This window comes from Eleginops maclovinus, chromosome 19 (genome assembly GCF_036324505.1).
Source record: "Eleginops maclovinus isolate JMC-PN-2008 ecotype Puerto Natales chromosome 19, JC_Emac_rtc_rv5, whole genome shotgun sequence".
Classification (NCBI taxonomy): domain Eukaryota; kingdom Metazoa; phylum Chordata; class Actinopteri; order Perciformes; family Eleginopidae; genus Eleginops; species Eleginops maclovinus.
This window is the reverse complement of record NC_086367.1, coordinates 667,402-691,742: the sequence shown is the minus strand read 5'-3', so window position 1 is coordinate 691,742 and position 24,341 is coordinate 667,402. Positions and strand designations below refer to the sequence as shown.

Sequence of the window (24,341 nt, the reverse complement as noted above, 5' to 3'; positions counted from 1 at the left end):
AATCATTGTTAATAATTATTGTGAGGAATAATTAACATGTGATCAGACAGTATAGGAATACTTATTATGATTATTATTAACGATAATATTATCATTAAAGGTAAACCGTGCAAATATGTTATTCAGGAAGTTTGTATCAAACAAGTAGCCCTTTGTATTACTCAGTACCCATGAAGTAGCTCTCAGTCTCAAAAAGGTTGGTTACCATTGGCCTATAGTTTAACATTAGCAAATTACTCCTGCCGATGGCATTTACGCTTCAACTACCATAAAGCTGTGTCAATATGAGGATTTGCACAGAACATGTTAGTATCATATACATGTGTTTTCCACAGATTATTTTCTGCAGTAAACCAAGATCCAATGGAAAAATCCCGTTGCTTATAATCAGGGGAGACCTTGTGATGCGAACTTCTGGGTCAGCCTACAAAGAATAAATCATCACTGCCCCACTGTAAACCTTACCTATACATCTGAATTTTTTTTTAACTCAGTTGTGTAGCAGTCCCCTACTCACCTCCTGCATCAGCCTGAGTCTGGTGTTTAATCAGCTGCACTCTCAGGTCATCATCTGTCCTGTGAAAACTACCTTCTGTTTCCATCACCACTTTAAACTTCCTTAACTGCTTTAAATGAAGGCTGTTAAAAAACCTCGCTACAGTGTACACCCTGCTATGCTGTTGTTCTTCATTGGTCTGTAATCCATTAAGCAGCTAAAAGAGGGGCTTGACCAAATGGGCCTTGTGTAGTCCTCACCAGGCGAACCATCAATGTCTAGGTGCCTGATATGTAAGCGTGTGGTAATGCTTGATACAAAACAAAAAGGATAAGTGAGGAACCTTCACTGAACACATGGTCTGATGAACTTTGTGTCATGGTGACAAATTTAAAAACAATTAGTGTGTAAATCAACAGGAGATCATTTTTGTCCAACTCTATCCATCATGTCATTGCTTTAGAGCATAGTTCACTAACAGGCGGACCGCGGACCGGGTCCGGACCCTGACCCGGACCTATAATCAATACATTAGTAAGGGATTTTCATTTTGAGGGGGCAATTCCATTTTAACTGGCGCCAACAGGGGGCGAAGGAGACCAGTGAGCGATACAGGGAGATAAACACAAGAAGAAGAGACAAGTTAACGGGAGACAGAGAAGGCGCAGAGAACAGTGAGGGGAGAGACGAGTTAGCGGGAGACAGAGAGGTGAGTGGAGCACCAATGAGCACATGTGTATGAGAATGGCCCTGACACCATTTCAGCCCTGATTTTCCATCCTGGCCGGACAGACTAGAGCTCAGTTCTCTCACTGAACTAAAGACAGTCAGTGAGGGAGTGGAATATAAGAGGGACAGAAAGACAAACCTTAAAACTGTTCCATTGTTATGATGTGTTCGGACTGATATGTTCTATAATTGGCTGAAACTGTTAAAATGTGAAACGGTTAACAAAGAGAAAGGGAAACCCAAGCTGCTGCTACACTTTATTTAATCTTTCTAACATTAAGCTCTTTTAAGATGCACACATTTTCAAAAGCTATTTTATTTATTTTCTGTATTTTATTTTAAATGCAGCCCGAGTGCAACATTAAAATATCTACAGTATTATACTGTATATCTATATAGTTCAAGTGACACTGTGTTGTCCTCACTGCAGTGTAGCAACTGTAGCTATACTACTAGCTAACTCTGATGCAAAATGACGACAAGTCGTAGTGAACGTTTACTTGCTGTTTACTGTGGCTTCCAACATCATCCTACATGACAGAGTGAAAACTGTAACAAAGGAATAAAGTTCGACTGTTTTAGCATAAATGGAATATAGTTGTAAATATATGTAAATAAAACGTTGTACCTATGTGTAGTCTTTCCTTTTTAAACAGTATTTTAACATTAACTTATTAACATAACAATGAATTTGTACTTACGACATTGCTTCTAGTGCTAACAACCGATGTATTTGACGTGTATAGATTCTGTCTGTTTACTTTCCACTTTACAGGAAAATGGCCGTTTCTTACCCCAAACTCCGCGACAGCTTGTCAAAATAAAAGTCCCTTAAACATTTTGCCTTAATGGCAACACAGACACTAAATATTGTTGTTTTTGAATTGTACTTTGTTTGATGAGACAGGCAGTTGTTGATTACATGCAGACCAGAGGCGGCTGGCCCATAGGGGCGCTGGGGCTCTGCCCCACCAGCTGTTGAGGGGAAAAAATATTTTTTGCATTTTTCCCAACCCTTGATTGTATTGTATAGTATTTGATAGCATAAAGTCTAATATAGCTGTAAATTTTTACTTTTTCTGTGAAGCTGGAAACTGTGAAATTAAATTATTGTGGAACTGTAGTCATTTTCCCACTGTTCATTTGAATGCTTATGCTAGATTAGGCAGGGAAATCTGTTGGCACACTAGCCCCACCAAGATTTTTTTTCACCAGCCGCCACTGATGCAGACGTTGATACAGCTACTAGGTCACAGCTAATGTATATCGCACCCATTCGTAACGCGAGATAGACATTTTGATGTTCCGGACCTTTGCTTGAGAAAATTTTCTCTAACTGGACCTCGTTGAATTTGAGTTGAATACCCCTGCTTTAGATAATTATCCAGCAACACTTTAAACAGAACTGTGGAACAGTAGAAACACAAAGTAATGGACGTTTCAGATATAATGTTCACTTCATTTTCACTGCAAACCAAATGTTTCATAATATGGTAAAATGTAACTAGTAAGAATTATGGCCAAAATGACAGTTGTATGATTGGTAAAGAGACTCAGTCAGTTTCTGAGTCCATCCCTGCAGATAACACTAACTACAGACAGAGTCTACTGACAGAGTGCGTCCGATGGTTTTTATACAAAATTTGCAATGTGGAAATGGCCTCATTTTATGGCAGTCAAACAAAAATCCAACAGGGGACCACTATAATCTTTCCTCTGCTGTCTCAGTGAGTCTCATCATCAACAGATCATCACTGCAACATACACACAGTACATTCTTAAAGAAACTTCTGAAAAACACACAATAAAACTCAATTCCTAAATACTGAAACTACATAATGACTGAATTTAACATTTTGATTGATAAAAATCAATGAAAAGCATCTTCCATTTTGGCATGTCATACCATAACAATTACTATCAATTACAACAAGTGTTGTCAGGCGTATAACTTTATGTTTTGCTTGAAAAGATTTTAAGCAGGAAAAAGGAGCAGAGGGCAGTGATGGTCTTAAATCAGTAGCACAAAAAGCCCTGGAGAAAAGCATTGTCAAATCAAAGCATACAGGACATTTATGGAGACAAACGGCAGTAATAAACCAACCAATTCACAAGATTAGAGACATTTTGGCTTTGTGGAAATAACATTCACCTAACTGCTTTATTATTTTCTCTCACCTAACAATGTGCTGGAACCAGTTTGTGGTGTCCATCCTTTATTTCCTGCGTGCAGCTCTAATGCTAGTCGGACCCACCGGCGGCATTTTATACAACTAAGGAAAGCCGCGCTGGATGAACGTGCAATCTGAAAAGTTCTGCAGCTTTGAATTCAAACGTTTTCGCTCATTTATGAGAAACAAAAATAATAAATAGCATGGGCTGTGGCAGTGAGTGAAATACATTTATTCACAGTTTTTTGAGGGATCATCATCAGTTCAACTGGCACTCAGGTTGGCTACCTCCTTTTGGCCCTTCTGGGTTGAACTTCCTATCAAGTCCAAAGCTGAATCAACATCTTCCCCGACCCCCTCCTGAGTACCCTCCGATGTCGGCCCTCCATTAGCCTCTTGATCAAAACCATAGACGGCCTTGTCCCCGTTCAAGAAGTGGCTGTGCTCCTCCACTTGGATCTCCTGGCCTTCTACTTCTTCCAGCTTGCGTAGAATGATCGGAAGCTTTGAATCTTCGTCAGAATTCTCCAGCAAAGCGATGTCACTCTCCTCATATCGAGGCAACGGAGCTCCCTCCTCTAGCTTCTTCTCAAAGTGCAAATGCTTGGCCCGTCCACTGGCCGACGCCTTCTCCAAGATCTGCTTTTCAGCCAAGCTGAGTTGGATTGCCACGCGAGAATTTAGGGATAGATCTGGTTTCTCAAGCATGGAGCTGTCCTCCTAGAGGAGACCCGACCAGGAGGTAATGAGGAAAAAGGTAAGAAAGAAGAATGTGAAGATGGCAATACATCATAGGACGATAAATAAAAACACATTTCACTTCAAATATTCACTTCCTAAGTCCTTGTCGGATCTTTGTTAAAGCTCCTTCCAAAGACCTCAGGATTTGGGGGCAGAATGCTACAAGCAATTATCATTCTGCGTAACGTGTCAGAATGGGGCCACTTAGAGGTATCGTTCTGTTTCGAGCCCTCGGACAATCCATTTGGTTTAAACCGCACTTGAACCCTCGACACCTCGTCTATGTCCACTGACCTGTGAGGTGGTCTTGTAGGTCTTGAGCAGGAGAGCAGCCCGGGTCTCCAGGAAAGTCCACATCTTGATCTCGTTCTCCCAGCTGACAGGGAACTCACTGTTGCCCAGGGTGAAGATCTTGTTGACGGTACCGTCTCCGAGCAGGTAATCCTTCAGTTCCTCTGAAACCAGAGAGAATAAAAGCGTTCTGAATTCACCTACACATCTATAACATTTGGTGAAGTAAATGGGGCCATGGGCCTAAAATATCCCCCCACTCCCCCCGGGCTTGTACCATAACAAGTTTCAACTCGGGCTACATTTTGATCTCAACGTTTTTGTGACACAGTGGTGCTATGGTGGTAACAACATTGGTCTTCGGACTGACAGATAGAAATTTAAACAGCTGGCAGTTCTCTGAAGCTCCTCTGTGGTACAGTTCTGCCTCCATGATGATACACATAACACAAGCTCAGAACTATCACAGTGCTGGTGAAAAGAAACCAAAGCAAACTGCAAAACCACTAAAAAAAAAATAGTGAACGCAATTCACAGGCTATAAAAGCTAACTGGTGTGCGAGACGTGGACAGAAACGCAGCTAGTTGCTCCTTCCCATAAAAAAACATGTGAGTGTAAATGTGTGGGTTGTCAGAGTAGGCTTATTGTTGAGAATTTTCGACCTGATTCCAAACCAGACCAATGAAACACACCCAAACCTGGCATGCAGAGGATTACCTTTAAACAAAGGAGACCTGATATGAAGCAGGTTGTCAACCAAAACCCATCTAAAATAGACCCGAAACAATAACCATACGCAGTGAACAACACAGATCCAGTTACTTTAGAGTCAACATGTAGACTGGATCCCTACCCATCAACAAGCAGCCATGGGAGGAAGACTCTAAATAGTCCTAAGAATCGATGCACCTTGTATTTGTGATTGTGGTGCACCAAGAAATAGTAGACTTTCAAATGAATCCTAATGAATTTTTGATTAAATTGTATCACATTTCAAAAGGAGATAATCGCTGCTGGCTTCCCCCTGCTTCCAGTATTATTGTGAGGAATGTGTGAAGTAATACCTCAAGGGCTGGGACAGATGGTTGGTTCCCTTTTGGATGTCTGAACAATGATCAAGAAAAGCTAAACTCTTTTACTAACATCTCAAATGGCAACACGGGAGACACTCAGGTGGTGGGCTTTCACGTTGTAGAGGGTGTTGTTTTCTCTGGTTCAAAGATCGAACACATGCAGGAGAATGGACCAGCTAACTTTATAAGGGCTAACATTAAACACTTAGCTTTTTGCGTCAATGTTCTCTTCATACCCGGATCTAACCGTCTTAGTTTTGGACACACAGAAAGGAAAGGAATAATCATCTCATCAGAAGAACATTAGAATGTGGTAACTTCTTATTAAACTATGACTTCTTTCTGTGTCAAAAAGATGCCTGAAAGTCCTGAGCTTCTAACACTGAGGTGGTTTTATCCAGATCAGAACGTTAGTGCAGATCAGCAGCTGTGTGTGTGTGTGTGTGTGTGTGTGTGTGTGTGTGTGTCAGGTGTAAAATCAGTGAGTGTCTTCCCTGCTGCCTCTGATCTACGCACTGAAACACCTGTGTTACATGGGGAAGGTGAAGAAGCTGTATATGCACACTATTCCATCATGTCACATCTGTTAGGACACACACACATGACAGCAAAGGATGATACCCCCCCGACACACAAGGCATTGGGGCCGTTTTAAAAATTAACAAGCAGCTAAAGAGTGAATAATATATAAGCGTAATCCTGAAGATGTGTCCAATGACAGAGGCCTGGTGTGGTCGGGGATTTATGTCACTGTGCATACAGGCTGATGAATATTGTAAATCTCAGGGTGGATTGCTCCCTACACACATCTGGTGGCCTGCCTTGATCAATTAACCCGCTGAAGAATGGACAGGTCTTCCCGCATCTTTCTCCTCCACCTCCTCTCCTCCTCTTCCTCTCAACTGATGTACGGAGGACACTCCACGAGCCTCTCCGAGGATCGGCAGACACTTTGTGGCTTCCAGGTTCCACAGGGAATGTCCTGCTGTGTGTGTGTGTGTGTGGGCATGCATGCATGCGTGCGTGTGTGTCTTACCCTCTGTCATGCAAAAGACTCTGAGGAAGGCTAGGAGCTGGGCTGATATCGGGGGTTCATTACAGTGCACAGCAAAGACACAAGACCTGTAAACAACAAACAAAACTAAATATTAGTAATAGACCAAGAATAACAAAACGAGATGACTAACTTTCATCATATGTATCTACAGCCTCTGAAAAAATTAAGAGACCACTTTAGCATTATCAGTTTCTCTGCTTTTACTATTTATAGGTATGTCTTTGAGTTAAATGATTTGTATTGTATTCTATAAACTACTTACAACATCCCTGTGTTGAATTCAACAGACACTGGAATGGCTGCCATACATGTAGAGATAAGGATTTAAGAAACATTTGGAGTGTTTCATTTTTTAAATATTTTAATGCCTGAACACCCTGCTGCTGTAACACAAGAATTTCCATATTTTCGGATCAATCAAGTATCCATCCATCCATCCATATACGTTAAGAAACATTCTGGGATGCACATTTCCAGAAGTGGAGTCAGGACCTGGTTAATGTGTGGAATGCCTGTTTAAAGCCTTCCAGTCTTTAACCTCAGCCGGGACTCCAGCACGGGACTGAGGGCTATCACTTTATCTCTTAACTCTCAAAAAAGGAAATAGCTGCATTTCTCAGGATGGTGGACTGTTTGTTTGAAATGTGTTGCACGATGATATAAACAACTGAAAAACATAATGAAGGTAAAACATTTACCTGAAAATATTCCCTAACCCAAACAAGTATATGGTCTGCTTTTTAGTTTGTGTTTCCCTGTGTGGTAAAGTGAACCTTTATCCCCGTTGAATTTCACTTTGGCACGTATAAAATGTATTCCTGTATTATTATGATGCCTACTGACAGAATCACACCAAACTGCACTCTTTGTTTTGCCTGTAAACATATATTAATGTTACTGATGGAAGTCTTCCTCAGGATTCTGAAAGTCAGCAGTGAGCCGGTGACCCAGGACTTGGCAGAATCCATTCCCCATCATAACATTACTCTGAGGTTATTTGGAATGGGACAATATTTCCCCCTTATTTCAGCAAAGTGATTGATGTGGTGATCCGGAGCACAGGGTTACAGTATTATACTCACAAACGCATTAGAGCTGCCTCCCCACACTTATTCAATTGTTGCTGTGGCCCCCGCTCAGGGAACAGAACTCTTTTAAAAATAATGCTGTGTGATTCTGAAGACTTAGGAACAAGGGCTTATTAAAAAATGTGCTAATTTATAGTAAATTTCCATTCATCAGGCAGGAGTGAAGTGGAGCACAGCATTGATCTCAGAGTGTGAGCAGGGTGCTGATAGCAGCCGCTCAGCATCTCTCAGGCCCCACACTCAATCTGCTGCTGCTGCTTCCTTTGAAATTGATCTACGAGCATATCTGTCAGTTTAATGGAGCGCCGTGGCAATAACAGGGATTGTTTCATTTAATTTTCACTGTTGAGATTTAGACTGTCATCAATAAGAGATTAAAAGGCGTCTGATTAAAAATGCCAGGCAGAGAATGCAGCATATTAAGGGGCTAATGATAAAATGATTAAGCTTCTTGGTGATGAAAGTGTTGGGGTGGATGGTAAATTGATACTCAGCTAGATGGGGGGGGGGGAATTCTCCTTCAACATTTATATTATGTGCTTCAAACATGTCAAATGGGGGCCTTACTGGATCAAATATCTACAGTTGGAACACAAAGAGCAGCCAGCTGAGGGGTGACCCTGAAGCTCTGCTGGACCCACATGGAGAGCTTCAGAGGAGAAATGTTTGTGAAAGAGAAGGAAGGAAAAGAGGAGAGGGACTCACGCAGGTATGCCGGCTCGGGCCAGCACCTCAGCCTTCATGGCGTACAGCCGCTCGCTCTTACTGACGCCCAGCTTGATCTTCACTCGGTCGTGGGCATTGTCTTGAAAGAAGAAGCCGTTGTGGATGACAAACTCGGCATTTGATCTCGTGCCATAGAAGATGTAGATCTATAGAAAGGGATGATCAGAGGCATCAACACCTCCAGCATCCGTTCTGATATTTTTCGATGTAGTCGGCTAATAAAAATGTCAGAAATGATCATGAAAGTAGCACTGTAAGACATCACAGGTTTTAGGTGTTATTGAATCATGTCTTTTCTAGAACACGGTCAGACTTCATTAGGAACACCTTGCTCATACCGGCTTGGACCCCCTTCTGCCTTCAGAACCGCCTTACTTCTCTGTGTCTCATCAAGGTGCTGGAAACATTCCTCACAGATGCTGGTCCACATTGACCTGATAGCTTCATACAACTGCTGCAGATCTGTTGGCTGCTCACCCATGAGGCCAATCTCTGGTTCCACCACATCCCAAAGGAGCTCTACAGGGTTCAGATCTGGGGACTGTGGGGGCCATCAGAGAACAGTGACCTCATCGTCATGTTCAGGAAGCCAGTTGGAGATGATCTGAGCTTTGTGACATGGCTATCCTGCTGGAAGTATCCATCAGAAGATGGGGACACTGTGGTCAGAAAGGGATGGTCATGGTCAGCAGCAACACTCAAGTGGGGGGTGGAGTTCAAAGCCGTTTTTCCACCTACCTGGAGCTATAGCCGGAGCTGGAGCTGGAGCCGGAGCTGGAGTCGATAAAGATCTGGTTTTTCGTGTTTCCACCGCAGCGGCGCCGGCTTTAAGCGCCGAAAAACCGGATCTTTTTGGCCCCACTCGGCTGCCCGGCAAGATCCAAGATCCAATATGAACCAATACGTCACCCTCACTTCGGATGGGGGAGAATAACCTGAGCAATAACAGTTCATGGCGAGTGCAGCAAGTACAAGTTGTAACAAGCTGAGCAAAGTGACTAGAACCCGACCAAACACTTATAAAACACACACTTTATAAAGTCAGGCAACACTAACCAGTCTCAGTGTGATGCTGTTACTTTCACCTTACTTTAATGACCATCCGTTCAGTGGTATTGATCATTGGGAAGAGGGCAGACGTTCTCCTGTTGTTTTGTATTATTGCAGCTATCGGATGGAATCAATGCATAGGCTACACAGGTTGCTATCAGAAGGAAAATCATAACGAAAACTACGCCGGTAAAATATGCCTGTAGAAAACGGCTTATGCCACGATAGGATAGCAAAGTAGTCAAGATAGTCAGAGTAGCCTCGCTTGTTATGCTAACATCACCTATCTAATGCCAGAGACACTTTCATAACAGCGTTGTGATGCCAAACAGCCTCAATTCAGACTGAAACACATTCACTTATGGGGAGGGGGTATGCATCAGCTGCTCGTGTGACAGTCAGACAGTGAATATGAATCAGTCATAAGAGGGCACGTAAATGGTTACGGCATGACGCAAACAATGACGCAATGACGCAGCTCCACTTGAGCTCCTCTCGGCCTCTGAGCGGTGGAAACACAAGGGCTTGAACCAGAAAAGTGCCAGAAAAGCAAAAGATCGGATCTTGAACTGGATCCGGTTTGGTGGAAAAGGGGCACATGATCACTTGCCAAGAAAAATATCCCCCACACCCTAACACCCCCACCACCAGCCTGAGCCGTTGATACAGGGCAGGATGGATCCATGCTCTCATGTTGTTGACTCCAGAGACCCTATCGTCCCAATGACTCAGCAGAAATCTCATCAGACCAGGCAACATCTTTCCAATCTTCTATTGTCCAGTATTGGTGAGCCCGTGTGAATGGTAGCCTCAGCTTCCTGTTCCTAGCTGACAGGACGGGCCCCCGGGGTGGTCCTCTGCTGCTGTAGCCCCTCTGCTTCAGGGTTCCACGTGTTGTGGTTCAGAGAGGGTCTTCTATACCTTGGTTGTAACGAGTGGTTGTTTGAGTCACTGCTGCCTTTCTATCATCTTGAACCAGTCTGGCCGCTCTGCTCTGACCTCAAGGCCAGAGGAAAGTCTTTTTAAAATGCTGGACTCTTTTGCCTTTTTTGCCTGACACAAAGAAGCTGCCTAATAGTTATACACACCTTGATATAGGGTGTTGATCTCCTTATGCCACACCCTCCCTCATTACACAAATACACATAATCTGATATGCTTAGATCCAACACGCATTCAAGTTCATTCAACTTGGAGTTGGAAAATATGCATAAAAATTATGATATGGTCAAGATACTCACTTGCCTAATAATTGTGCACACAGTGTATATGCCACTCGTCTGAAAGCTGTGAACCTGAAGATTCACCTGAAATGCAGCTCAGCACTGTGTGTTAACTTCTACAAACATCAATAAACACACAAGTGTATAAGGGATGAAACATCCTGATTAAAGCTCATGATTCCATTCCCATGCTACACCCATCTCTATGTTGTTCACCTGCTCGTTCTCTTTGTAGTCCTGTAGGGCCACACATTCACAGCGGTCGTCCTCAAGGTTGTATCCCGTGGTGATCTGCAGATCAACATCAACTTTTACTGATTCAACCTTTTCCAGCGCGCAGTAAATACATATTGCTGATATTAAAACAACAGTATGGAAGTGCGAGTGGAGGATGTTACCAGTCCATTGGTGTGGTTACACATGTCCCACAGGGGGATGAGGGCCAGGGTGATGCGGCCCCCATCCTCAGTGGGGATCTGGTTCTGCCGTGTCATCACTGAAGACACCGCCCACCTGCACACACATCAACAGTCAGGGTCAAAGTTCACTGACACGCAAGATTCATACGGGGGGGGTTCATTGGCTCTAATGCGTGTATTACTGAACAGAGAAGCCTTGCATCAGAGGAAGATTTTCACCAAGACCATCAGCATAACAAGAGTTTGGAGTAAGACTTCATGGGACCTGTACTGATAGAATACACTGAGCTGAACCAATATGATGGTTAGATTTCACTGTTGGCTTCTTTTCCCAAAAAGTTTGACTTTAATTTGAATTATGACCAATAGGAGAACATGCAACAGTGCCAAACCTGTGAAAAAGAGACCTCTTTGATATTCTTGTCAGGGAGAAATTTGTGAAAAAACACACATATGTAGTAAATGACACACACACACACACACACACACACACACACACACACACACACACACACACACACACACACACACACACACACACACACACACACACACACACACACACACACCTGTAGTCATCAAACGTGAAGCTGTCCTTCAAGGGCAGCTTGCTGGCAGCGGGGTGAGTCTGGGGAGGGAGGAGAGGGAAAAGGGGGAGAAAGGGAAAAACACAAATCAGAACAAGGAATATTATTAAACAGGTATGCTGGGGGGGCTGCCTGACAGGGATGCCTAACAAGGAGGACTGGGAGTAAGGGGCCAGAACTCTGTGTGTGTGTGTGTGTGTGTGTGTGTGTGTGTGAGAGACACTGGCCCCCTCACATAAATCACTATCAACTTAATTTGTTGTGGCCAGCCGCCGTCATACATCTGCCTCATCAGTTTAGCCTGAAACAGGGGTAGGGGTGTGTGTGTGTGTGTGTTGATAATGCCACCAGTTTCTCCGTTCAAAGCCACAGCCACCACCTACAAGGGTTCAGTGGATGCTTAATGAAGAAAAGGCAGAGAAATTAAATGGAAAGAAGGGAAAAAAGTTCAAAGTAAGTAAAGAGCGAAAAGCAGAGTGATGAAGGAGTAGAAGAGTGTGTGAGGAATATAAAAGGTAATGCGTCTTAAGAATAAAGGAATCATGAACAGATTTGGAGAGTTGCTTATTTGTTGCTGGGAGTCAGATGTAGGGTTTAGAAATGTATCAGTACATTTTAAACAACCTTGTGTTTATGCAAACATGTGAAGTTGTGAACATTTTGAAAATCAAGTTATAACAATGCATCCATACGTTTATTTTAAGTCTAAATTGAACAGAAATCATATGTGGCTCTGATGGTAGTCCCCAAGGTTAGAGCTGAGACAGATCTCTGTCCCCCTGAGGGTCACAGGGACAGTTAGTGAGGACATGGATAGACCCACTGTCTGTTTTATCCGTGCATAAATACAATCAAATGACGTTTATACATCCTCCCAGCAATTCTGTCGTGTGTGTGTGTGTGTGTGTGTGTGTGTGTGATGTTGTTAGGTTAAACAGTGAGCAGCCATCTCTTTCCCACAGAAGAGCAGGATCCTCCTAAGGCAGAGGAGAGCAGGGTGTGTGTTACAGAGGGAACTGTTCCCTACAGCTCCAGGGTGATGGTGTGAACAGTCAGGGAGGGGGAGCCTCGAAGATGCCGTGATTTTTCTGTTCACTGGTTTGTTTGTCAGTCTGTCTGCTCAACCAAACACAAGCAACTATTGGCAAAACTCAGGTTGAGTAATGGGCCCCCAAGCATGATTTGTAGATGTAGTGTTCCAAAGAGGGAGGAGGGGTTTGTTTTTAACACTCTCCTTTCTATTTCATTAATCTTTTTGATAGTTTTAATGTTATTTGACCGTGGAGGACTCAGAGCAACATCAGCAACACAATCTGCCTCATTGCTACGTTTTTTTTGCTCTGATATATGGAATTTTTTAGACATACAAAATTATTATTGAATTTGAAAATGAAGAGATACATGTAATGTAACAAATTAATTATATTAGGCAGAAATGAGAAAAACACAGGGCAATAGAAATAACTGCACTTGTTATGATGAAGTGACATAGAAGCCAGGTGGAGAGAACTGAAGTCATAAACTAAAGATCTGAAATACAGATAAGCAACTTGTTCTACCCTGAGAGGTCACAAACATACACTAACTAGCAGTTTGGGAAAAGCGTACATGCAAGAGGGACATCTCTGTGTTGGGGGGAGCGCAGGAAGTGGCTGGAGCTGTCTGTGTTCATCAGCATACACCAGTCTGTGCAGCTGATCATACATTCCACACACCGGACCCACAGAGGACAGGAAGGCGGGTGGGGAGAGCGAGAGGCGGTATAGAGGAAGGTACATTCAGGTCAATTTAATTCCAAGCCAATGTGACAAGCTAATTTTCCAGCCCGGTCATCTGAGGAGGGGTGGGGGGGGCAGAGCCAAGGGCTACACCAGGAGGGAGGAGAAAGTGTGTGAGTGTGTGTGTGTGTTAAGAAAGGAGATATATCAAAGATGAGGGGACAGCAGAACACACACACCTCTATGAGCCCTTCTTACTCAGTTTCAAACAAAGCGCAATAGAGCTGTGTGTGTGTGTGTGACGGACTGCCTCAATAGTGACATTAGGCTCTATATATTGATCTTCTACAGTTCTTATAATAATTCTTATATTTTAAATCCTAGTTCAATGTAGAGATGGTTGCAGCAAATCATTTGCTTTGCCCACCTTCACATGTCTGTGGTCGACACACCCTCTCCTGCCACACATTCAGTGTGCGTGCACAACACTGCAATCACTGTTCATTGGATGGACAGCAGTCGAGCATTGGAACCTGGAGCAGAGCTCTCCCTCAGTGGGAGGAGGTCACGGGGAAGACAACATTGCCACCTAGTGGAGTCCACTCACACCGCATGGTGGAGTCATCTTCAAATAAAATCGGTTTCTAAAAAGAGAGATTTCATCATAATATCTGTCCTGAGATCTTATCATGCAACACATCAATTCCCCTGCCAGTTCATCCTCAAAACAAACACCTTACAAATAAAAAGCATTGTTATATTCATTCCAGAGCTTTTTGATATCAGGGCTTCAGAAGGAGTTCTGATCAAAGCTGGCTGCAGATTAATAACTGGAACATGAGCACATTTTGAGATTATTATTCCACTATCTGTTGTCTAGTCCTGGGAACCAGTATTTCATCACATACCATAATCACTGTTTCCAGATCTCCAGTGGTTGGCACATTACACTGGACTAAAAAAGTCTTTGTTTGATCATGTGAGAAGTTCACAAACTAAATCTAACTGCTGATCTTGATTATGGAAATTACTTTGTCATACATTCAATTAAAATGTTAATAGGTCGGGCAAGATTCAAAAGGAAGAAAACATATCAGGGACCACCATCCAACATATCAGAGCATCTGTTCAGCTGTGCTCTGCTCACATTCTGCAACTCAACCTATTATTTCTGTTCCAATGGCCCCCCCTCCTGGTCATGGAGGAGAATTTAATGCAGGAGACTACTATTCTCTTTCTGTGCTGCTACAGAAATGTGGGATATGCCCAGCTCCAGGTGAGTCCATGATATAGCAAGTCCACTGCTTACACATCAGTTTCTATCATGGTCTGGACAGTGAACAGCTGATCACCCTATCTAAGCCGAGTTGGTAAAATCCAATCCAATTGGCAACCCAATCCAGAGAGGAGAGTGTAGGCCAGCCGAGTTGTGGGGTGGATGTAGCAGACGCGCTGTTTTGTTTTGCATTTAGATCTAGAGCAACATAAGAGTAAATCTGGATGTTGCTTATAAAATCCAAATCTTAGTGTCAGTAAAACCTGTGCCAGTGAAAATGGTGCTGGGGTAACAGGATGGGGTATGAACTGCTTATTGTTTCTCTCCGGGCTTCCATATGAATGCTCACCCAATAATTGGTTTATATTTCAACAAATGACTGGATTTATAGAATGCATGTGCCCACCTGTACCAGTTTGTAAAAGTAGGCGTATTGGCGCGCAGTGTTTTTATACTGGCTCAGCACGTCCTGCACCGCCTGTGTGCCCAGCAGCAGGTGCACCTCGTCCTGCTGGTAGAACAGTGGGGTGTCGTACTCCTGAGGAAGACTCCGGATGTACGGCAGCCAGAATGAGTCTGGGTTGGCCCGCTCACACAGCAGGTGGAAGGCCAGCGTCACGTTGCCCATGGCCTGCAGGATCCGGTCCTGGCTGTACAGAGGACCTGAGGCAGAGAGACACAAATCAGTTCCAGGATCATACTGTACAGAGGGGAATCTGCCCACGCTAAAACAACCTTCTGCCTATCTCATGAAACATCTGTCATCAGAGCTGCAACAGCCTCCTACTGGAGCTGCTGTCTGCTGTTTCCAGGCTACAGTGTGTGGTCAGGAGGGTCTTGACATTGAAATTTTCACTCAAATGTAGTTATATAAAGTGCAGAAGTCTAAGACAGTATGTTTCAATCATCACTAAATAAATTCTTGCAAGAAAAGTAATCATCATTTTCTTTTAGGGAAGCTATTTTCCATATCTTTTCCCTCGGCTTTAAAGGTCTCCTATTATGCTCTTTTATGGCATATATTATAGGTCTCAAATATATTAAAAAACATGTCTCTGACGTGTTTTGCTCAAAATACCAAACAGATCAGGCATTTTAGCATGTCCGCTGTCCCTCCTTTTCAGCCCTGTTTTCGAAAGTGCTGATTCTGTGACTGTTGCTTTAAATTTGAGCAGAGCTGATGCTGGCCACGCCTCTTTGGAGCGTCATGATCTCTCATCTGAAGTGAGAAGTTTAACGGGAAACTCAGCTAAACGCTGCCTTGATTAAACGCCTGGCCATATTATGTTCCAAACCACATCTAGCATTATTTCTGAATCACTTCTCAGTGTTTACCACTAGAACAGTAGGGCTTTGACCTCGAACTTCGTTGTTCGAATATAATTCGATTGTTTAAAAAAATAAAGAAATTCGAACGAATTTTAGGGAGCCCTTAATATTCGAACCTATATGGGAATTATTTTTTATTAGTGTTGTTTTCAATTCAGATTCCAAGGTTTTTTTCACGCCTGGTGAAGTAAAACCGCGAGCTCATTATCAAGGCTATTATTGGTCATCTGGGCTCCTGTAGACCTATGACGTTGGCATCCTCCTGGTTCGCGCAATCGCGCTTATTTTAAAACAATATTCTAAAACAATGGCCGCGCCAACGACAACTACGCCTGATGAGGAGTAGGCTAAGCCTTAACCTACTTAGCCTGACTGGCTTATTTTTTTATTTATTTTTGATGAGAACAGTGGATAAAACTGTTTGTGTTTAATCCAGAGTCTGATAATAATACAATTAAAAAAACCAAAACAAGTGACTGTGTTTTTCTTCCGAAAGCATCATTGACTGACTAGGTGCACGTCACGAAAGGTTCCTGTAAGCTCGTGTATTTCCGATGGAGCGTTAACTGTCATATGTGGGACCCACACTAATGTTGTACATATTACGGACACCCGCCATTGACTGATACACTGCCCTCTGGTGGACAGAACATCGAACTGAAGTGTGATACTAATATTGGTCTTACTGAAGACATTTAATGGTCAAAATATTATTAATAAATATTCGAATACATTCGAACTTTAATATTAATAAACAAACGAACTTCGAATATGATTTTTGGGCAAAAGTCAAAGCCCTATAGAACAGTGACATTATATGTATTACAGCAACTCTAACTAAGTCCCTCCTGCAGACATCCTATGGGGTCAGATCAGTCTCATAATTCACGAATGCTCACAGAAGGATTCACACTTGTATTTCATGATCCGCAAAAGCATTCACACTTGTATTTTCAATGCACACACAAATGTGTTCTGTTTCACATACATGTAAATAAAATCCAAATACAGAAAAAAGTTTTACATGTGTATTTGTGATCCACACATATTTGTTTTCCGTGTCAAACCGCTGAACCTGCAAACAAAAAACGCTTTCTGTGTATGGATCGCTGTGCATTCTTGTGGTGTGGGTTTTTTGAGACTCCCCTGACGGTAACCTGATTCGTACTTGTCATTTTTTACATCTATAGCCAATCAGATGTCTCCTCCACCACGAGGGTATGATTTCTTGCGGTCGTGACGTAGCACTTCATATACGCATTTTGCGCTGTCGGGAGCTGACAGGTCAACTTCAACATTGCATCTATACGTGATAAGTGTCTCTGCGTCAGGCCAGGCGCCAGGATATAATGACTGAGGTGGATATTATTATAATTTTTTCTTCAGAAAATAAAGTAATTTAATGTACCCATGCAAAAAGACTGAACAATTAGAGCATACGGTTTCAACATTTAAAACATTTATTAACCAAATCACAAAAATAAATCACAGAAACCTAGAACAGCACAGTGCTAAATACAGTATTGAAAAATCAACTTCATTGTAAATGTGTCAAAGACGCAATGTTGAAGTTGACCTGTCAGCTCTGGACAGCGCAAAATGCGTATATAAAGCGCTACGTCACTAACGCAAGAAATCATACCCTCGTGGGGGCGCGCTCATGTGATTGGCTTAGAATCGAGGAGACATCTGATTGGCTATAGATGGAATAAATGACAAGTACAAATCGGTTGAGCGTCAGGGGAGTCTCAAAAAACCCACAAAAGAATGCACAGCGATCCATACACAGAAAGCGTTTTTTGTTTGCAGGTTCAGCGATTCGACACGGAAAACAAATATGTGTGGATCACAAATACACATGTAAAACTTTTTTCTGTATTTGGATTTTATTTACATGTATGTGAAACGGAACACATTTTTGTGTGCATTGAAAATACAAGTATGAATGCTTTTGCGGATCATGAAATACGTGTGAATCCTTCGGTGTGCATTCGTGAATTATGAGACTGATCTGACCCCATAGACATCCTGCTCAACACACAGACACAGAGGTGCTGGGGGGGGATTCAGCTCGCGACTGCATATTGCGGACGATAGGTTGGGATGCGTCACGTGGGCGGGATGTAGCCAGGAGTTCAATGTAAAGCCCGCCCACATTTCTGATATGACATCATAACCGAAGCAACACTGGATCAGGTCGTTTGTTACATTTTGCATAATAGGGGAACTTTAAACGGTAAGCACTGACCCGACTCGCTTTATTTATAGGGGCCAAAATGTTACAATGTTTTAATTGAATCATCTCACGCCCTTACCCATCACAGAGTTCTGGGCTGACTCCACAGTCATTAGCATCTTCCTGGGAATCCATAGGAAGAGTTCCTCTGCCTACACACACACACGCACACGTACACGCACACGTTGATTAACTGGTATTTGATGGAGTGTTTGGAGTGCTGGTGAATCCTCAAAGGATATCCCCGCTGGGTGGAGCTCACCTTGATGTCTCTGGTGGCCTGGAGGCCGTAGCCCTCTGTTCCAAAGTTGGCCACTGTGAAGCCGTCACAGGATGCCCCGTTCTCCTGAGCCCAGGACATCAGGTCTGGGAAGCTGTCATCTCTGCTGCCGTCAAAGAGTATGGACATCCCTGAACACAAACACACAGTACGTGACATCTCTCTTTCATTCTCATCCCCTAACTGATACCTGACTTTAAATCAGGGCTGCCCTACAATAAAGGTTTGTCTACTAGACCAATACTCGTCATATCAGGCGATCAACTAATCGGTGCGCATTTATAATATATAATGATTATTAATATAAATTAATCATTTTTCTTGGGTTTCAGTTTCAAGGCCTGAGAAAGAACGCCAGGGTTTCCCACAGCGCTTTCCTGTTAAGGCGGCCGCCTTAACAACACGGGGTTGCCGCCTTGACTAACGTCACGTCTCCAGAAAAAAAAAAAAAATTATATAGATATAGGCCTATAGCGATATTTGCCGTTTTACTCTTTCATGTTTTCTACCTTTCATTCCAAACCGTGACTGACAGTCTATCTTCTCTGCAGAACGCATTTTAAAATAAAAAACAAAAAACAAATAAAAGAAACGTTTTAAAATGTGGGGCTATGCCTCCAAATATGCCTCTGAATCGCGTGATGCGTCCGAACAGCGGCATCTAGTGGTATATGTCATTGTGCTATCATCGTTCGACCAACATCCTTCAAAACCAGCATTTTTCGGAAAGACTACTATTTGGATAGCTGACAACCTGTCGAATCTACTATTTGGATGGCTGACAACCTGTCGTATCAAGGTAAGATTATTATTGAATTCTATACTAGTCTAATAATAGTCTGTCAACTGTTCACTAGTAGGCTACCTGGATAAGCGTAATGTTTTCTTATCAAGGCTAATTGTGTTTAACGTTTACACGTGGCTATATTATTATAGCCTAGCCTGCCTTTGACATTTGCACGTAATTTTCTCTCGCAATGTTCACAGCCAAATGGATCGAAAAACTCAGCCCAAAATCGCCGGCTTCTTCATAAGACGTAGCCGGCCGACTTCCGGCCCCCCCCCCCCGGAGATGAGTACGTCCCCCCCCCCCCCTCACCACCTTGACTAACACATTTTCTGGGGGAAACCCTGAACGCTATTATAACAGCATGGTATATTGAGCTTCATATCAAATATAAAATAAAACTGTAATAATGAACCTTAGAAACATCATCCTTTACACGCTCAGAAAGATCCCTCACTTTGGATTTCCTGCTCGACAAAATGAACTGAAGGACAAGGCTCAGCTCTGAAAGGAGTCTCACGCGTCAAAGCCCCCGCAGCGCCCAGGCGGACTTTTATTTTCTTTTTTCTTTCAGCTCATGGATTAATGAAAAATTTGTTGAGTAAGACTTTTTTAGCAGACAAACGTTGACTATTTGGGGACAGCCCTACTTTAAATGACTTGAAATATAATATATCTGATTACTTACTATTTATAAAATCTTGGGGAATAATGTTTTTAAAACATTAATTTGAAATAAATCGTGTCTCACCCTTCTGTTTCTTGCGGATCTTCTCCACCAGGCCTCTGATCTGGGTGTACTCCTCCCACTCTTTACCAGCAGAGGGTGCTGCACTGCTGCATTCTGGGGAACAAAAAAAAACAACTGCATGTTTAAATTAACCGCACAGCCAACACATCTTAACAAGGACATGTTAACATAAAAATACCACACATGATGTATCCAAACCATGCGAGGAGCAAATCAATACTGAATCACACCGTGTGCCGATGACTCGGACTCTGAAGTGTGTGTGCCGCTGAAGTCCTCTCACTGCGATGAAACCCCCGCTGAACTGTTTTAGACTGATGCACAAACCTGGATATGACCACTAACTACCAAACTACATTTAGGGTACAAAACTACGGCCCAATTCCAAATAGCCCCCTACCCACTCCCATCTGTAGTGACACTCACAGCTAAACAAGGCTCCCTTCTTTCAGGGGAGAGGGGGGTGAAATTAAAGCGGCAAGCTTTGGGACGAGATCCCCTCTCTCTTTCCATATCAACCGTTACATATCAGATCTCTTTGACAAATAATCATATATAATAATTTAAATTAAACCCAAACGATCTTAAATGACATTTCCGAGAACCAGCAGCTTATCGTGGCGGAAAGGTTTGTGTGCCCCGATGAACCTGGGGGGTGTGTTGTCTGGAACCTTCGGCCTTTCTCAATACCATGAATGCAAAGAACGGACTTGTGTACTTGGGGAGAACGTTCTTGTGAGTTGTTCTTGGAAGAATGAACTTGCAAGTTGACGAGCACACAGAGTGCTGTTGGCGGCTTGAGACGATGCGTACTTGCTGGTATTGCGCAATACACAATTGTGAAGCTTCTCAACTCCGAAAACGTTTAAGCAGATTTTGAATTCGCCATCGATTTTCGTAAAACTGCTAATATTTGAAATCCAAACCCTTGATTTCTCGCCTCAAAGTGAATTTGTAGTGATGAAATAGCATACGAAAATAGTAAAAACGTACCGTTGTTCAATGGTGTCGAGTAACTTTCCGCTCCTCGCTTGAATGCCGAAATGAATGCTGGGATATATTCGCTGCCGAGTATATTGAAAGGCACTATTTTTTTTTCCTGTAGGTTGTTTAACCATGGCAAATTGTCTCAGTAAAGCCAGACTAGATTGTTAAATGACGCTATGACAAAAAATTGGAACGAGGATACTCACGAATAAAGCTACGGCACCCTTCGTCTCTTCTCCCCCCTACGGAAATCAGCGATGGGCAGTGCGCAAAAGTGTGCAGTACAGAGGACTGATCGGCCCGGGGGATTGGATTTGGACTGTGGCTCACATCTTTGGGGAAGGAGCGAGTTTGTGGGCGTGATTGTTACTCATATGTGGTGAGTCTACCAACTTACTGCACACTGAAGACTTCTGGATTAATCATTTTTTTTAAAAATCTTTTTTTGAAAAATTAGGTTATTAAACAGAGACTATTACAGTAAAATTGCATAGTTTTGTATTTGTTCACAAAAAAAACACCCTATGACAATAAAAAGTTGAATTAAATGTAATATATATGTATTAGAGTTAAACAAGATGTTGAATGAAAAACATTTGTGATATATAATGTTAACAATTGTTTTAGTCATCCATCCAAAGTGTAAGTGAGATCAGAAATGGGATCCGTAGACGGGCTTTGGCGTTGTTGATGTTCTGGGACAGGTACCACAAAGCGTATTCTTCAGTCGTAACCAGTCGTGAGTTCTTCATTGACCAATCGGCTTTCATTAGCCAGATGCTAGCAGAACCTGGGTCGCAACTGCCCAACCTGTAAGAAAACAAAGGCTATGACCCCCAGATTATTCCACTTTTGACGAAAAATCCCTGTCGACCCTCTCGGAAACCACAGTAGTATTTGGATTTTGTAGACGATATGCTAGGAGAATGATGTAGCTAGCCGCCTAGCTCCATAGGGGTCCATGTATTCTGCACTCGCCCGCGATCGCCCCCTAGGTGAACTGCAGCCAAATTCGGTACAATGGGGGTGAATAGAGAGTGAAGGGGCTTTCCGTAGACGGGCTTTGACACAAGTTAGCATCCGATGCATCCTTGGTAAAATGGGCGTGTCGAGAACATTTCCGGGAATGCATCCGGGAACTTTATCCGTTCTTGGTGAAAGCGAACTTGGGTTTGGGACAGTACTTGGGCAGCAAGAGATGACGTTTCACATGAACACGAGCACACAGTACAGACAAGAACGCATATTGAGAAAGGCCCACTTGTTTTTTCTGGTAGGGTTTCCCATGGCAAATTGGTCTCAGGTAAGGGGCCAGACTAGGATCGGTTCAAAAGACCTCATGACAAACACACATGGAAGCGAGGATACCCGAAAAAGCAACGTGGGCAACACCTTCGCTTCTCTGTCCGGCGGGCCCACCACCTACGGGAAACAGCGATGGGGTCAGTGCGCTGCCAAAAGTGTGGCAGTGAAAGCAGAGGGACTCGACGGACCAGACCCGGGGGGCAGAAGTTGGCTTTGGGGATGTGGAACGTCACCTCTCTGGGGGGGAAGGAGCCGGAGGTTGTGTGGGCGGTGAAGCGTTACCAGTTGGATCTGGTGGGGGCTCACCTCTACGCACAGCGTCGGCTCTGGAACCTTACTTCTTTTTTTTTTTAACTTCTTTTTATTGAAAAATATAGGTTATAAACAGAGACACATCAGTACACTTACATGAGTTTTTGTTTTTTTTACACACAAGAATCCCCCCCTCCCATCCCATCCCATCCCACCCTGACTGGACCAAATAATAAAAATATAAATAAAATTATATATATGTATATAGAAGTTTTACAATACAGATAGTTAGAATGAAAAAACATACTTGAAATTGAAACATAAATATACAAATATGATTTCTGTGAAGGATGGCACGCTTTCAAAGCTATATCATGACAACCATTGTGATTAATATAGTCAGGTGTTTACAGTGTAGCTTGAATATAGAGGTGGGGAAGTAATTACTCTAGATTCAGCTAAGATGTCCACTCACTACATCGGTAAGGCTTGGAGGTTACTAAAATATGACATTAGTGATCCCCACACTGAGAGGAATTTGTTAGAACCTCTTATTGTGAATTTGATCTTCTCCAGGTGTAAAAACATCATTACATCTTTAAGCCACTGTGCTGCAGTGGGTGGAGCGCTTGATTTCCAAAGCAGTAAAATTTGCCTACGTGCCAATAAAGATACAAATGCTATGATGTTGTTTTCGTGTCAAGTTTGTTTCTACGTCAGGTACACCAAATATGGCAATCATAGGGCATGGTTCTAAAGTCGTCTCTAGAACTTCAGATAATACATCAAATATAGTTGACCAGTATCCTACTAATGTATTGCATGACCAAAACATATGTGTCAAGTCAGCTACATTAACATGACATCTTACACATTTGCTATCTACATTAGGATAGAAAGAGGATATCTTAGCTCTACACCAGTGTATTCGATGTACAACCTTGAATTGGATTAAACCCAGTCTTGCACAGGAAGTGCTGTTGTTCACTCTTGTTAGAGCTTTAGTCCAAACCTCTTCTGAAATCTCAGTTCCAAGTTCCTTTTCCCATGCATTTTTGATCTTGCCTATCTTAACATGATCAAGTAACATAATCAATGAATAAGAATGCGCTGTAAAACCTTTCAACCAGGAAGGAACTTGCAAAAGTGAGTCCACTAGGGACTTTGTCGGGAGAGCCGGGAAGTTTGAGCTATGGCTTTTAGCAAATTGGCGAGCTTGAAAGTAACGAAATAAATCAGTTTGTTGAAGGTCATACTTGGAAATCAAATCATTGAAACTAGAAAATATCCCATTCTCATAAAGATCACTAAATCTTTTGATCCCTTTCCTATGCCATCCTGCAAAGGCCTGGTCTAATTTGGCTGGTAGAAATGTATGATTATTACACAGCGGGCTCTGAATCAAAAGTGTTCCCCTTGTGTTAGTATGCCATCTAAACTGAGTCCATATTCTAAGGGTAGAGATGACCACGGGGTTATGTGTAAACTGCAAAATCTTGATAGGAAGGCTAGATGAAGCCAGAGCATGTAGAGAGGTCGACATGCATGACCTGCACTCCAACTCGCACCAATCTGTATCTGGAGATTGCACCCAATATGTTATTTTGTGGATGTTTGCTGCCCAATAATAGTTCCTAAAATTAGGGAGGGCCAACCCACCCACTGCTCTTGGTCGCTGGAGTAAGTCTTTACCTATCCTAGGAATTTTACCATTCCATATGAACTTTGAGATTAATTTATCTATCTGATGGAAAAAGGATTTTGATAA

The 24,341-nt window shown here is 42.7% G+C and overlaps 1 protein-coding gene across 3 annotated transcripts in view; it reads right to left on the bottom strand.

Annotated features, from left to right (window-relative positions):
* Positions 1-2,867: 2,867 nt before the first annotated feature.
* Positions 2,868-24,341, bottom strand: part of setd3 (SET domain containing 3, actin histidine methyltransferase) — a 31,577-nt gene continuing 10,103 nt past the window's right edge. For all 3 annotated transcript variants that reach the window (XM_063909077.1, XM_063909078.1, XM_063909079.1), the window contains exons 3-13: positions 20,030-20,122; positions 18,474-18,622; positions 18,291-18,363; positions 15,053-15,309; positions 11,635-11,693; positions 11,045-11,159; positions 10,863-10,937; positions 8,353-8,519; positions 6,539-6,624; positions 4,432-4,592; positions 2,868-4,116 (exon numbers count right to left, since the gene is read on the bottom strand). In XM_063909077.1, coding sequence (XP_063765147.1) covers positions 3,661-4,116; positions 4,432-4,592; positions 6,539-6,624; positions 8,353-8,519; positions 10,863-10,937; positions 11,045-11,159; positions 11,635-11,693; positions 15,053-15,309; positions 18,291-18,363; positions 18,474-18,622; positions 20,030-20,122 — 1,691 coding nt within the window. In that variant the 3' untranslated portion in view covers positions 2,868-3,660. The remainder of the gene's footprint in view (positions 4,117-4,431; positions 4,593-6,538; positions 6,625-8,352; positions 8,520-10,862; positions 10,938-11,044; positions 11,160-11,634; positions 11,694-15,052; positions 15,310-18,290; positions 18,364-18,473; positions 18,623-20,029; positions 20,123-24,341) is intronic.